General features: G+C 37.4%; 1 protein-coding gene across 5 annotated transcripts in view; it reads left to right on the forward strand.

The window, feature by feature from the left end:
- ptprfa (protein tyrosine phosphatase receptor type Fa) overlaps positions 1 to 15078 on the forward strand; it is a 232051-nt gene that overhangs the window by 69808 nt on the left and 147165 nt on the right. For all 5 annotated transcript variants that reach the window (XM_084425208.1, XM_084425210.1, XM_084425212.1 and 2 more), the window contains exon 2: positions 6302 to 6464. In XM_084425208.1, coding sequence (XP_084281334.1) covers positions 6383 to 6464 — 82 coding nt within the window. In that variant the 5' untranslated portion in view covers positions 6302 to 6382. The remainder of the gene's footprint in view (positions 1 to 6301; positions 6465 to 15078) is intronic.

Below are 15078 nucleotides of genomic sequence, written 5' to 3' on the forward strand. Positions count from 1 at the left end.
GTGTTTGGATTTCATATGCATTACTGTGTGCGTTCATGTTAAAAAGTAAAAGGAAACGTGAAAGCGCTCTAGGCGCCTTCATTTTCCTCAGTTTTCTCTGTTGAGACAATGAGCCTCCAATTCCTGCCTTTACTCCAATATTTACGGCCTCAGATCCGTTTCCGTCTCCTCGAATTCCTGCCGCAACACAAATCTCCCTCGGCCGCTCCACAAATCTCCTAACATCGCACGGCACTTGAAAGCCACAAATCTCGCAGGATTGCGTAGCTGCAGGGCGACCGGTGGAGCCGAGTGTTGCACCTGGATGCCAGTGATGAGCTCGATCACTCCACATGAACGAGGATTCCTCTTCCTGTCTGTCTGTGCATGCCATCAGCTATAAGATGAAAGTAGAGCCTCAAAGACATGCACACCCTTGACGTATAGGATAGCTTGATGGCACATACACAACCAGGGATGAGTTTGGACACACTTGACTGAATTTATATTTCTCATCTAAAAAACCTTCTGATCTAAAAATCTCTGCTTAAATGTTTGAAATTAGTTTTGAGAGCAAACATAAATTGTACTGATGCATAATTTTCTTGACAAATGTATTAAAATGGTTGTTGTTGTTGTTGTTAATAACAATAATAATAATAACAACAACGTTAATGCTAATAATAACAATAATAATTGTACCCATGCATCATTTTCTTGACAAATATACTAAGATGATTATAAAATACTAGTCGTTTACGTTTATTTTTTGTTTTTTTGCACATTTAATGTTTTGCTCTATGTTTTTACAAAGGCTACGATAAATAACCGTCATGTTAATGTTATATTTAAAAAATAATATATTATTTTGAAAAGTGTATATCTGGAGCGGAAAATAAAAGTCATTACATTTTACCTCAGATTTTGCATGTGTTGGTCTTCACTCGCGGCGGGTTCAGAGAAATGTCCACTGAGAAGATGAGCAAGGCGAGGGAGTATTTTGTTTTCTTCTATATCATGTCAAACTAGCATATAACAATTAAGCTTGCTTATAGGCTTGTTATAATACCGACTATGAGGGACAATACGGTATGCATTTTTATATCGAATTAAAGAAACATTATGAAACATTATGAATGAAACTTACTTGACACTTGAACAGTACAGTATATCAACATCCTAACATCCTATTATCAACATCCTAACAAAGAGAATAAGCTTAAATAAAGTATAGTCGTCGGTACACGTCAAGCTTTACTTGCGATTTTGCCGTCCATCATGTGTATCTTGACGTGAGCAATGTACCAACAATACCTGCTGACTAACTTTTATTTGAGAAAATCTGTTAATTATAGGCTATTAGGTTTGAACTTATTAGTCCTGTGCTGAATAAATGTCTTCAATGGCTAACGTTGGTTAAGTGAACGCTTACGTTTAATATACAATGATAATGCAAGCACATCACATGTATCTGACCTATTTTAGTGGCATTCGGTAAAGGATTGGACTATTTCGAATGGATTTGCATACAGATGGTCTTCGGGGACGGAGGGTTAGACTAGTCGACTAGTCAGTTACAACATTTCTGTTTAAACGTTATTGATATTAACATCCCTAGTAAGGAATAAAGTGTGTTAACTGGTAGTGTATATCCAGAATTAAGTGAGACACAGATGCCTCATTAGCATTGCTGATGAAAGACTGTCCCCTTCTGAACTAAAGATCCACCAGTCTTGGCACTTCTTGTCCTTCATGATATTTGGATGCACTGTTTGTAATCCCGAGCTGGTGTATATGACTCACTCTGCGTCTCCTTCCCATGGGGAGTGGGCGGATAACAGGGGAGATAAGAGAGTGCTGTCCCTCGAGGGTGCTCCTCCTTTCCCCTTCACACCCCCAGAGTCTGCTGGGAGAAGATATCATTCCCTCTCTGCTCCTCTCAGATCCAGAGGAAAAGAACGAGTTTGCTTCTGTGAACCCTGGTGAACTGCTAATGTTGCTGTAATAATCATGAAAAATGAAGCTCAACCTTATAACATTTGGGTGGAATTGTACATTTTTATTCTATGGCATTGTCATTGTGACTATGCAATTTCCCCTAATTCCTTAATTGTGACCCTGGACCACAATGGGTACATTTTTTGAAATTGAGATTTATGCATCATATTAAAGCTGAATAAATAAGTTTTCAATTGATGTATAGTTTGTTAGGATATGACAATATTGATACAACTATTTGAAAATCTGGAATCTGAGGTGCAAAAAAATCGAAACATTGAGAAAATCGCCTTCAAAATTTTAATCACCATCTGAGGAATCTGGGTTTGCCTTATACCTGCAAAAATGATACAGGTGATGCTGAGTTAATTTTGGCCAAAATGAGATCTTAAGCAGCGTAATTCACTGGCTTCTGTTGGAAACAGCCTAGAAGTGTGCATATGATGTCTGGTTAGGCGGTTTACTCAGTTTTGGACAGAGCCATTATGCCAAAATCGAAAGTTCTCCAATGTAGTTTGTGTTTGTGAAACATCGTTTGATGTTCCTTTAAAGCAGTGGTAGTTTTGCCGTTTATTTAATTGTACCCCACTTTTGCTTCTAACATGCAAAGTGCGAAGTTTATTTAAATTTCACAAGAATCTTGACATTTGAATAATAATAATAGAATAATTTTCAGGGCTAAAAAATTATATGCATAGATAATAGCGGCACTCTTTGTAATATTGACGTGATTAAATAAACAGCAGTGCTCAGAACTGCTGCCCTCTTATCTTATTTGCTGATTTTATTTGCTTAATCGAGTATCCGGCAAGAAATGGTCTTTTTTTAAATGGCAATGCCGTTTAGGAAAGTACACATGCATCAGACTGATGAACTTAAGTGTAGCTCTTTATAAATATTCAAAGAGCATTGATTTTCTAAGTGTATCTCAGATATTAGCGCTGCTCTGGCCCGTGTTGAAGGGTTTTCTGTCGAGGCACAGGAAATGTCTAGCAACCAATTTCTCCTCTGGGATTATGATAGATTATCCATCAATCCAGGAGTGATAAAGCAAGTGCTCTTTGGAGATATTACACTATCAAACACTCCTGCAAATAAGCAACAACATGTTGGGACTGGAATTACGGCAGATGAACATGCTGCACTTATGTGCAATTATGTTATATATTATGTTATGCAACCGGCAACAACCCTCCCAAAACTCTTTATTATATTTTTAAAAAAAGACGTTTTTTTATGTTAATGGTGAAAATCTAGGTGACATTTTGAACATGTGCAATATATTTGTGATTATTTTTCTGTAAATAAAATTAAGCAACATTGTAAGTATAATTGTACGCATTTTATTAGGCCATGCATTTCATTAGTAATTGATTTAACATTCCCTCCTTGTCTCACAACTTGAAAGTATGAGTGCATCAAGACAAACATTATAGTGTCTTTTTGTTTCTAAACCTAAATGCCATTCGTGTTGGTAAGATTGATTCATTTCTGTGATTCAGTTCAAATGAATTGTTTCAATTAGTTCAAAATTCAGTGATTCATTGGCACCACATCTTTTTAGTTAAAAATATATGTAGGCCTACTTTATCAGTTATTTGTGTGTATTGTAAAGTTAAATATTTTCAATTAGTTTTTATTTTCATATTTTCCATTTATATTTTAAATTTAGTAACTAAAGTAGTTTTTGTAATTAAATTTTTTTTGTCATTTTTATTAATTTTATTAAATAGGTCTATATAGTTTTTATTAATTTTTATTAAAATTTTAGGTTTAGTTATTTTAGTTCATCAAGTTAGACTAAATTCCAATCACATTCAACTTGTGAATTTAGACCAGAGCGAGGACGTCTCTCCATCCTGAAGCTGCGATGCTTTTGAACTCTTCAGTTCCTGTGCAGTCACGTCCTGTCCACATGAGGATTGATTCCTGAGAGAAATGAACTGACCTTTGACCCTTCATTTAAACATGCTTGTCATCATGGGGAGTCGAGCTGGCTGCTTGTATCATTTGTCTTTCAGCAGAAGAGACCGGGGTCTTTAGAAATGCACGCTGCGTTCAGTCCGCGCTTTGTTTTCCCAGCGAGCTCTTCCTGCAGGAATGTTCAGGAGAGCCTGCAGGTTGGGCACGCCAGAGACACTTGGCTGGCGCAATTGTAGCATCCACTCATAAACACAGTCTGTGTTTTCTTTGGAAAGGCAGAGACGGTGGGGTGCAGAACGGGGAGCAGTGCTGTAATTACAGTGTGTGCTGAAGCAGAGACTTGTGTGTGTGTGTGTGTGTTTGCTGTGTGCATGTCCCTAAATGCTCGCAGTTTAATGCAGTGTCGTGAGTCTGTCAGCTCAGCGGTTCTGTTCCAGACTCATGATTTCCATAATAAGAGGGAGAAATAGCACGCTCGGAGACGGAGAGACGTTTCCGTCTGCTCAGCCTGCAGGAATGTGGAAGCGCACCTTCAGCTCTCGATCAAACGCTGTTTGAGGGTGGAAGCAGTTTGCCGAGCGCCAGCGGCTCCACGCTTTTCCTGCTGTGGTGGCGGAGTAATTAGTGCTGGTCTATGGGCGTCTCTCTCTGGTGTTTCCATGATTGTTTTCTCTGTGGAAGAGTGGGAGTGTTGCATAGCAGATGTCTGCTTTGTGTGACATGATTAATTAGCTCGGGTCCGGCCAATTACATGATGAGCGCTTCTGGTTAATAAATGAATGCATCATCTTAATCATGAGTGAGTGAGGGTGTGCATGGGGTGGCTTCATTGGAAAGACACATGAGAGCCCTCACCACACAGGTTATTAACACACACAAACCCCCTAGACACACACTCACAGTGTGAACCTGGCACAGCGCATGTGTCCTCCAAAGGCCAGAGGTGCCTGTGGTCGCTGAAACGCTCTCCCGGGACTCGTTGCGGCTCCAGCTCATTTACTTCTGTTTCAAACCACTTTATTAAATTAACACAGTGACATCATTCTTTGTGTGCATGATGTCACTGTGTTAAAGGAATAGCTCTGGCCAAAATGAAAATGACTCAATCTGTGCTGTCACTGCTGTATCCTAATGGCCATAGCAAAATAAATCAATACAGTCTGTATTGAATGTTGTGCAGTAAAACACTGTGTAGTGCTATTTTAGAATTATTTATATACTCTTTGCATCATAGAATTTATTACTGAATAAGCTTTTATTTTTGTTTTCATTTTAGCTTAAGTTTTAGTCATTTTGTGATTTGTAATTTTTATTAGTTTTAAAATATATTTTTCTATGTAGCTTTCTGGTAGCTTTTAAGTTTCAGTCATTTTAGTACTTCAGTACTTTCACTTAGTTGACAAGACAACATATCTAGTTTTTGTTTACGGTTTTTTTTATGTTTAAGTTTTTCATCTAATATTCATTTTATTTTGTTTTATATTTTTGCAAAATAAGTCATGTGTTGTGAATTTGCAGCCTGTGTTTAATAATGACAATAAATGTATTTTTATTGAGTTAAATTGAAAAAAACAACAACAATTGACCAGTGTGATCTGATTCATGAAAAAAATTACTATTTTGAACTAATTCATGAACCGTTTCTGTTTAGTAATTCTGTAATATGCAGCACAACCAGTGTAGATTCCAGAGCGAATTACTCTCATGAATCGATTATTTTAATGAATAGTTCGCAAAACATACAAAAACAAGCGGTAACACTTTATTTTAAGGTGATGTAGTTATGTTACTACATGTACTTACTGTAGAAATAACAGTAAATTATGCATAATTACAAGTAACTAACCCCTAAACCAAACCCTAACTCCATTGTAAGTACATGTAGTTAATTAATATTGCTCGGTATGTATCTAAGTAAGTACAATGTAACTACGTCACCTTAAAATAAAGTGTAACCATGCAAACAAACATGAATCACTCTGAAGAATCAGTCTGATGAAACTGAATCCATCAGAGCAGTTATTGAATCAGCATCTCTGAATTCTGAAGTTTTGTCTACTTAAAAATTTCTGTAAATAATGACTTAAATCGTTGCCTCTGATCCTCACAAAAACAAACAAACAAACAAACAAAAACAAAAAATGTATAACTTTATATGAAATACCTTCCTCTTGGAGTGCTAATAATGATGTCATGTTTGAAACATTACCGTGATGCTTACTGATGTCATTCTCCCATTGCTTTGATTTGATCATACTGAATGATGTGAATGTGATGTAATGCTCTTGGAATGCTAATAATGAGGTAATGTCTTGGAATGAGTGATGTCATGTTTGAGGATTTGAATTGCTTCAAATGTTTGCAGCTTTCTGATGTCATTCTCCTTTGTTTTCCCCGTCAGGTCTCACTAAATGGTAGCGTGAGCGTATAGTCATCCAGCAGGAGTTTAGGGAACCCCTGCGGTGAGCGCCATCCTGAAATCATGGTGCCACACAACACCCAACAGGCCTTTGCCACATCCCTCATGCTGCTGCTCTGCCTGCTGGTGCCAGTCCATGCGGACAGTGAGTATCCCACTTCAAAATACACACATCTCTTTTCCATCCCTTCAAGACTGTTACCGTATATCTATCTATATGATCTTAAAATTGAAGTGTGTAGGAGTGGGAATATCATGCTGTTTACAAAACAAGCAAAACCTTTATTCCTAAAGTGCCTGTTATTTTACATCACAGTCTCTGCGGGAAAAAAAAAAACGCTTGTCAAGTCTTATTTTCTTTTAGGGAATTTTTGTTTGTTGGATTTAGCAAAGCCTGGCAAGAATGAGGTGAAGAAATCACAGGGATTTGAGGAATAGCGTGAATGCAATCACCGTCGTGTTGTTTGTGCAAAAACGTACGAGGGAGGATCTTTCAGATTCACATCGATCTTCTTTTGTCTCGAGGGATCCACGCACGTGTTAATGAACGCGTCACATTCATTCAACTTTTTAACGTGCAAGTTAACAAGTCCAAAAATATGAGAGCATTTTTGTTGAATCTGTTGCTGTCATTATTGAAAGATTTGGGTCCTGAAGCGTTAAGAGTCCCTGGAGAAAGATTTCACCAAAGCATTTTTGCAAAATCAAATAGCTGTGTTTACTCCAGCCTTAGATCAGATGTTTGTGCAGCAGTATGAGAGTGACTGGCCTTACGTCATGTAGTCCCTGAACCCTGAGGCCCATAAAAACAATAAGAACACCATAGTCTGGTCACTTATTATCGGCGCTGATCTTTATGGTGGCAGTAATACCAGAAGCATTAATCATTTACTTACCGCTACCATTCCCAAACTAGGACTCACCTTAAATGGAATTATAGTCGTGCACCTTGAGAAAAATATTTACGTCTACCAATCTTCTGGAAGGCTAACCTAGTTAAATATACTGTGAAACGAAGTATACTGTGATTATGCTAATGATAAATATACTTTCTGGTTTCCAGCAAGGTTTAGTCAGCTGTTGGCTATGGTCTTTTATTCTGATCGTTCTGGAATAGATATTATGAATAAACAGCTATTGTGGCCAAGTACATACTTTTTTTTTTTTTTTTTACTGTTAAATACAGTCATCATTATACATCAAAATAATATTGTAATCCACAGTAGTTTTAACTAAACAAATGTAAGGATTAATGATGGTGTCATTTTTATATTTACCAATATACCAATATACCATAGTATAAACAGCAATATTTTCCCACATATTTTGTTATGTGACCCTGGACCACAAAATCAGTCTTATGGGTTATTTTATTTTTATTTAATTTTTTTGAGCTGTGTACATCCTCTGAAAGCTGAATAAATAAGCTTTCCATTTATGTATGGTTTGTTAGGATAGGACAATATGTGGCCGAGATACAACTATTAGAAAATCTGGAATCTGAGGATGCAAAAAAATCGAAATATTGAGAAAATTGCCTTTAAAGGTGTCCATTTATGTTGGTGCATTCACTCACAAAAATACATTTTTTATATATTTAAGGTAGGGAACTTACAAGATATCTTCATAGAACATGATCTTTACTTAATATCCTAATAATTTTTGTCATAAAAAGAAAAATCAATCATTTTGACCCATACAATGTATTGTTGGCTTTTGCCACAAATATACCCGTGCGACTTGTGACTGGTTTTGTGTTGAATGCCATGAAGGGACTTCTGTGAACATTTTTGAGTGATTTATTCAAGCAAATTGTTGAATTGAGTTTTAAACCAATTAATTTAAACTGATTTGCAGAACCAAACATCAAAACACTGTTGCCACTTTTGTGACTTTTTAACATTTTAAATCAGATAAGCTATTAAAATGTTTTTATCTTGGCACAAGAAGCCGAACACCAGTACGTGTTAGAGTTCAAATCATTGTAATGCTCGGTATAATTTTAGATTTTATGCACTGTAAAATTCATTATATCCCCCACCAGTATTCGTGACTCAAAGAAAGGCCTTTATGGATGCAGTGAAGATGTTAAATGAGCAATGTTGAAAGGCTTGTAGATTGGGAGTATGGCAAATGTTCCTGAATTTGCCCTCTGCTCTTCACGCTGATGGAGGCCTGTGCACTCATGCAGGGGTGAGAAAAGCCTTTAGCATGTTTTTCAGCTGAACGCTCCAGTTTTCTCACTCTTCTAATCTCTCTGGCTCTCACGGTCTCTCTCTCTCTCCTCTCAGTGTGATGTCCCTCCATCAGCACCATTATGATCTGCTCAACAGACTTTTGTTTTCCCCCCCTCACACATTTCCTCTGGAGTCTCCTCACAGACTTGCGTAGGACGTAGTCTTGAGGACTATACGCGCAGAGTATAAAACCACCATGTTTTATTTATGAGATCAAATATGGTGCAACTTTAGCATGTGGTTTCAGCAGCGGTGGGACTTATAGAGCTTCTCATCCTCTGATGGATGCTGTGTTGCAGAGCTGCTGTTGAGCTATTTCGAAAGCCCGGGACACACCAAGCCTTCGGGACGTTTTTTTTTTTGCGTCGGCCGACTTAGTTTTTCCGGTGTGTTCTGCACCGTTGGCTCTAGTCGGACGCCATCCGTTTTTTTTTGGGTCAATTCAGCGTGTAGAACTCTGATTGGCTGTTTAGCTTAGTGAATGAGTATAGCAAGAATAGAATAATAGCAAAACAGCGAGCAAAGAAGTCAAAACGGCACAGATAGAAGGCTGTTCTAATGTTACGTCATCTTGCCTGAGTGTTTCTGAGCGAATATTTTAATATTAACATGAGCGGAGTGGAATAAAGAAAGTTATCAGCAGGATTGATATTCAAAAATGCTTTGTTTACGGTTTGTGTATCTGCAGCCGGCAGCGTCGGTTTCCCTTTTTGAATGACGAATATAGATGAATATATCTGCAGAAATAGACAGTTGTCTCATTCACACGCATTTGAAAGTCAGCTGTAGTTCTCTCAGTGTGTTCAAGTGAAGCTTTTTTTTCCCCGACGTGAGGCAACAACACAGTCGGCTTTCATCAGCGCTAGTTCTTTAGCGTCGGTTTGGTGTGTCTCTTCCCTAATATAACATTAACGCCGGTGTTTGCTGAGGTAAAGTCCTTGCAAATGAAATTCCCTCTCACCATTTCTTTCTGTTAATCCTGATCCCTTTGTCTCTCCCTTAAAAAAAGTGATGCATGGGCACAGCTTTTCATTAATGTAACTAATAGATAAAAAAAGGCTAAATAGTTTGCTTGCAGATTCTTCTTCCATGATGTCAAGCACACTACGCTTTTTGCTGTATGCAAACAAAGAAGTGCTCGCTTGCATCTTTATTGGTTCAAATCCTGCAAGGGATGATTCATGAGCCATTGAGCAGACACTTAACCTCAGGTTACTCCAGAGGGATTGAACTTAAAATAAGTGAACAATAAGTCACTTTGGATAAAAGCATCCGTCAGATTAGTAATTAGGAGACCCCGCACCTGAGTCGGGCCTGACCTGAGCTGAGAGACTCATGGGAGTCACGACACAAGCTGAACCGGACGAAGATCCGCTTTAGCAGCGCAGGTTCAAACAAGATTGATTATTCAAATCAGTTCAGATTCAATTAAGAAGTGCTTTGTCTGAATGAATGCATTAGTGGCGCTCCAGTGCTAGAGGGGTTAAAAAGGTCTGTGTAACAAGATTCCACTAATTCTGTTTAGATTCCAGGCTGTGTGTGTGTGTGTGTGTGTGTGTGTGTCTAAAGACAGCTTAGGGCTTAGACAACAACACATTTTTTAACTGTCTTTCGTGTATTGGTGTTCGCTTTAATTGACGCAGATGTGAATGGATTTTCTGGATAAATTGTGATGGTCCTCCCATCAGTAGACTCCCTCTCTCCCTCTCACACGCATATTAATTTGAGTGACACAAATGAAGTCAAATATTGTGATACGAGGGTGAGAATGAAGCTAAAGAAAAATCCGGGCACTTTTGCTTTTGGTCTGTAATGTGATGCTCATTTTTATGAGATGTGCTCAGTTCTTTTAAATGTAGTTTTGTTGGATTTATAAAGTTTTGAAAACATGCTAAACATTTTCAAGAATAGTTTTAATTGATTGACTCATGTGGTAACATCAAGTAAAAGAGTAATTACATTTGCTTTTATGTTTATAACAAATATATTTTTTCAGGGTAAACGGTACATGCTGTATGTCATGAATTATTAATTAATACGTTTTAGGGAGCTAAACCACATGACATTTCATTAAAAAAAAATTAAAATAGAAGAAAATCTGAAATTAAATATGTATTGTAAATTTCATTATATGTAGTGCATTATAGTCAGTGACTTGAATTAACTGACCTCTTCCCAAGAAGTACATAAACTACTTTATGGATACACCATGTGACAATTTTAAGTCAGTGAATAAAATGATTAAAAATGATTTTGTGATGAGAAAAAAGTAAAAAAAATCAACATGAATGCAAATATTGCATTTCTAAGAACTTGAAACCTGCATCTTATAGATGTTTAGAAAGATTGCATTTTTTCATCATTTTGGCCATCCTTCTTAGTCATTGAACTGCTTGCATTTGTGAGAGCTTTTAAGAGTGCAGAATATACTCTAGAATAGAAAGTAATCCGAGGAGCTTGACTGTGTTGAATGGGAGTTTATTGTATGTTATAATCAGGTAGATAAAGTGACTGTAGACTGAACAGACAGACTGTATCTGTAACGGCACTTGTGGAGCTCAGCTTTGCTGTCTTAATGGATGAGAGTGTTTCTGTCAATAGAAGGATGAGAACATCTACACAAACACAGCTGGAGACACTGACTGAGTCCATCTTAAAATCCATCAGCAGAAACGCTACACGTCCTGGAGGCCAAAAGCACAACTGTGGGCCACAGCAAGCCTTTTATAGAGAGAGAGAGAGAGAGAGAGAGAGAGAGAGAGAGAGAGAGAGAGAGAGAGAGCTTTCAAATTGAAAAAGACCTCCTAGAGTTAAGGGACTCCTATAAAGTACACAAGATGACCAGTGTGCATTAATACACCACAACAATTATTGCCCTATGGTGTGAGTGACACAGCAAATGATGATCGTCATCTGATAAAGGTGTAATTTTATTGTATGGTGTTCATGCATTCCTGTAAATTAAATAACTGTAATTATCCCTGTTTACCTTTGTGCTCATTTACAACATACTGGCTGATGTTGGCACACTACTGGCAACATACTGGCACACACACACACACACACACACACACACACACACACACACACACACACTGCATCCTCTGGTGAACATGATTTCATCTTTGTTGATCCTGGAACAGCATTCAAATCAACCGATCAGATTTGAAGGACGACATCAGTGTTATTCACCTACCATTTCCCTCTGGTTTCAGGGATGAGTTATAGGTAGGGTTAGGTTTAGGGCTAGGGATGAGATTAGGACAAAATTTTCAGACAGGAATGTTGTTCCAGGATCAATAAAATATGTTGATCTAGGAACATATCTTGCTTGGCAAAATCACAGTGACCGCTTCCTCTCTTACCTGTTCACTGAGCGCACACACACTGACTCAAGAACACACTGACAGACACACGCACATTCACATGAAAGAGATTGGCAGAGTATATAGGTGCATTAAAAAAGGATTTATAAGAGCTGGTGGTAACTATATTTGTTATATTATACTAACAAAGAAATGACAGACCATGAGGAGATGCAGAGAATTTTCCACAGGCTCATTTGGATTTTTCCTTTCTGTCCAGATCTTGTCGTGCATGAATGCACACTGATCATCTTGTGTACATTACCAGCACTAAATAAACCTGAAAATGAAGGTAACCAAAGAGACACTGTAAACGCAGAGACTGTTTCCAGGATATGAGCCTGTGTGAACTTGACTTCACCAAAACACCAGATAATTAAGTGACACTGAGCAAAAAGGACATTTCCAGCAGATACAGATCTAATGCTGTGAAATTCATTTTTAAGTAACTTAAGTGTCCATATAAGTTTGAGAGAGCACTGTACAGTGATGTGTACATCTTAAAATAGTATGTGAGACTGTTGCAGAATGCTGTGACACGTGCATCATGTGAGGTCTCGTGTTGCATGTTTAATTCACTGAATGGCATTTCGGTCATCTCAGAATTTTTTTTTTTTTTTGCCATTTGTATTCCAATTTTGTGTAAAACATCTTAACTTTTGAAGCTCAATTCTTGCACTTTGGTTCCATACTTTCAGCCAACATCTGCATACATATTTGCATATTGTGCACAATATCCTCTAGAAATTACATACTTCAGGTCTACTAGGAGTAGTATGGTAGTATGCAATTACAAATGTTGCAAATAATATAAATGATCTGTTACCAGGGAGCCTGTTTCATGAACATTTTAGGTCCATTTTATGAGCTTTTTGCTCTCCACATTGTTAATATTAAAGAGAAAACTGAATAGTGCAGCATTTTGGGAGTGTTATCTTCCTTTCAACAGCCATTTTAAAAATGTGTGCCCCTCTGCTGCTGGTGAAACCTTTGCGCCCGCGTCTTTGTGTTTGCGTGAGTGATTCCTCTCGATGCATGACTGATCCTGTGTTGCCACACCGTTAATGAGAGCTTTTCAATCCAAAAGCAGTGACTTTTGTTTGAAACTTTTGTCATTTGTCTCCACTCACACAGCATTTGACTATCTGGCTGTCTGCCTAGATGCCATTAAACCCTGGTTATCTGAGCCCAAATGAGAGAAAAGTCCTGTAGGACAAGAGCAGGGTGTTGAATGACAATGACACTGCTGCAGTGATTGACTGTGTGTGTGTGTGTGTGTGTGTGTGTGTGTGTGTGTGTGTGTGTGTGTGTGTGTGTGTGTGTGTGTGTGTGTGTGTGTGTGTGTGTGTGTGTGTGTGTGTGAGCTTATCGGTCTTTATTCCATCATGACATTTTATCCCCACTGCCTGTATACTGCTACTAGCAGTGTTTACAGCACTGTAACCTAAATCACATTCAATGGCCAGACATAGACCTCCACATACAGCATTGCAGTTTTTAGAAGCAAGTGTATGGTTACAGTGCCTTTAAAACAAGTTTTCATTTTAAAAGAATTTTTTTATTTATTATTATTATTTTGCATAATTAGTGGTGTTTGTGACTCTTGTCATTTCAGCTAATAATCACCTAGCATTAGCAACCATCCACAATACTATTGCAACTGGGGTATTGGGTACTGGGGTTTGTCACAATACAATCTGACATCGGTTCTCTTAGCCAGAAATACAATATTTGCAGATAACTTAAAACATTCCACTATTTGATAATGATTTGACTCAGGGGCATGTAATCAATAATTCAATACAGCAATATTATTTGCCTGTTTTACAATACCAGTTAAATTTTTATTAACTCACAAATGCAAGCAAATTATAACATGAGCATTTAATTGAACTCTCTGCAATTTGCAAATCCTGTTTCCCAATTGACAACAGTCAAGAAAATCTGTCTTCTGTGCTCTCTAAAATGTGCAAATCTAGTATTCCCATTAGGACATAAACAACAAAATGAGGTTAAAACTAAATTCAGAGAGAATTTGACATCTTATAACAGTCGAACAAGTCTCTTAGTGTATCTTATAGAGAATCTAATATAAGATAATATACAGTAAAAAAAAAAAAAAAAAAAAAAAAAAAATTCCTATAGATTGATTGACAGATAAGGTTCTGTGTATTGAAAAGCGGGAAGCCTGAGCACACAACGCTCCCATTCTCCATCTTCTTTAATTATGGTCTCTGTTTAACAGTTCTGTAATACATTATTATTTGAAAAAATATGATTCCTAGTGCGCAAACTTACCAGATTACTGAGTCTCCTATTGGTTACAGTGTTTACTTTTTTCATATTTTTTAACAATTTATTTATTGAAAAATACTGTAATATGATTACAGAATCAATAAGTTATCATCTAAAGTTTAGTAATATATCAACTAGTTACTAGTTACCCTGCTCTCTAAGATAACGCCATCGGCCATCAAAAAATCAATATCGGTCGACCACTAATATCGATGTATCATTATACCACTACTAGCAAACACTATAGCATCGTGGTCTCAACGGTTGCTGTGGCAAGCCTCCATTTATATGTGATAAAAGAGCACAGAAAATGTAAAAATCTAGTTTCTGTGATGTTCAGTCAGAAAGGTTTTCTCTATCTTTTGGTGCACACAAAGATGTTTTATCCCAAATTCGCATGTGAAAAAGCATGTGAAGCGTGGTTAAAAGCTCTCATGGGATGAGGCTCACATCTAAGAGGGAACCTGCTTTGATTTAGTCATCATTCTTTTAGTCTCTGTAAAATAAAGAAATAGAAATAGAAAAGATCTTTGGGATTTGGTTGCTTTGAGACGGTGATGTGTACTCTATTATATGAACTTGTGTGACAAACTTTATAGTGCCCACATTATGGTTTTTCGAATATTCCCTTTCATGCAGTGTGTAATATTGCTGTTTGTGAATGTAAACGTTCTGCAAAGTTGTAAAGTCGAAAATGCATGATAAATAAAGTTATTGTCTCCAAAAAGAAAGAATCGACTCTAAACCACCTAAACGAGTCGTGTTTCATTCGAATCTCACTGCATGACAGTTCTACATCACTAGAAAATATATTTGCATAATGCCCGCATATGTTGTGCGTTGACTCTTTGCTTGCTATGAC

This window comes from Rutilus rutilus (assembly GCF_951802725.1).
Source record: "Rutilus rutilus genome assembly, chromosome: 12".
Classification (NCBI taxonomy): domain Eukaryota; kingdom Metazoa; phylum Chordata; class Actinopteri; order Cypriniformes; family Leuciscidae; genus Rutilus; species Rutilus rutilus.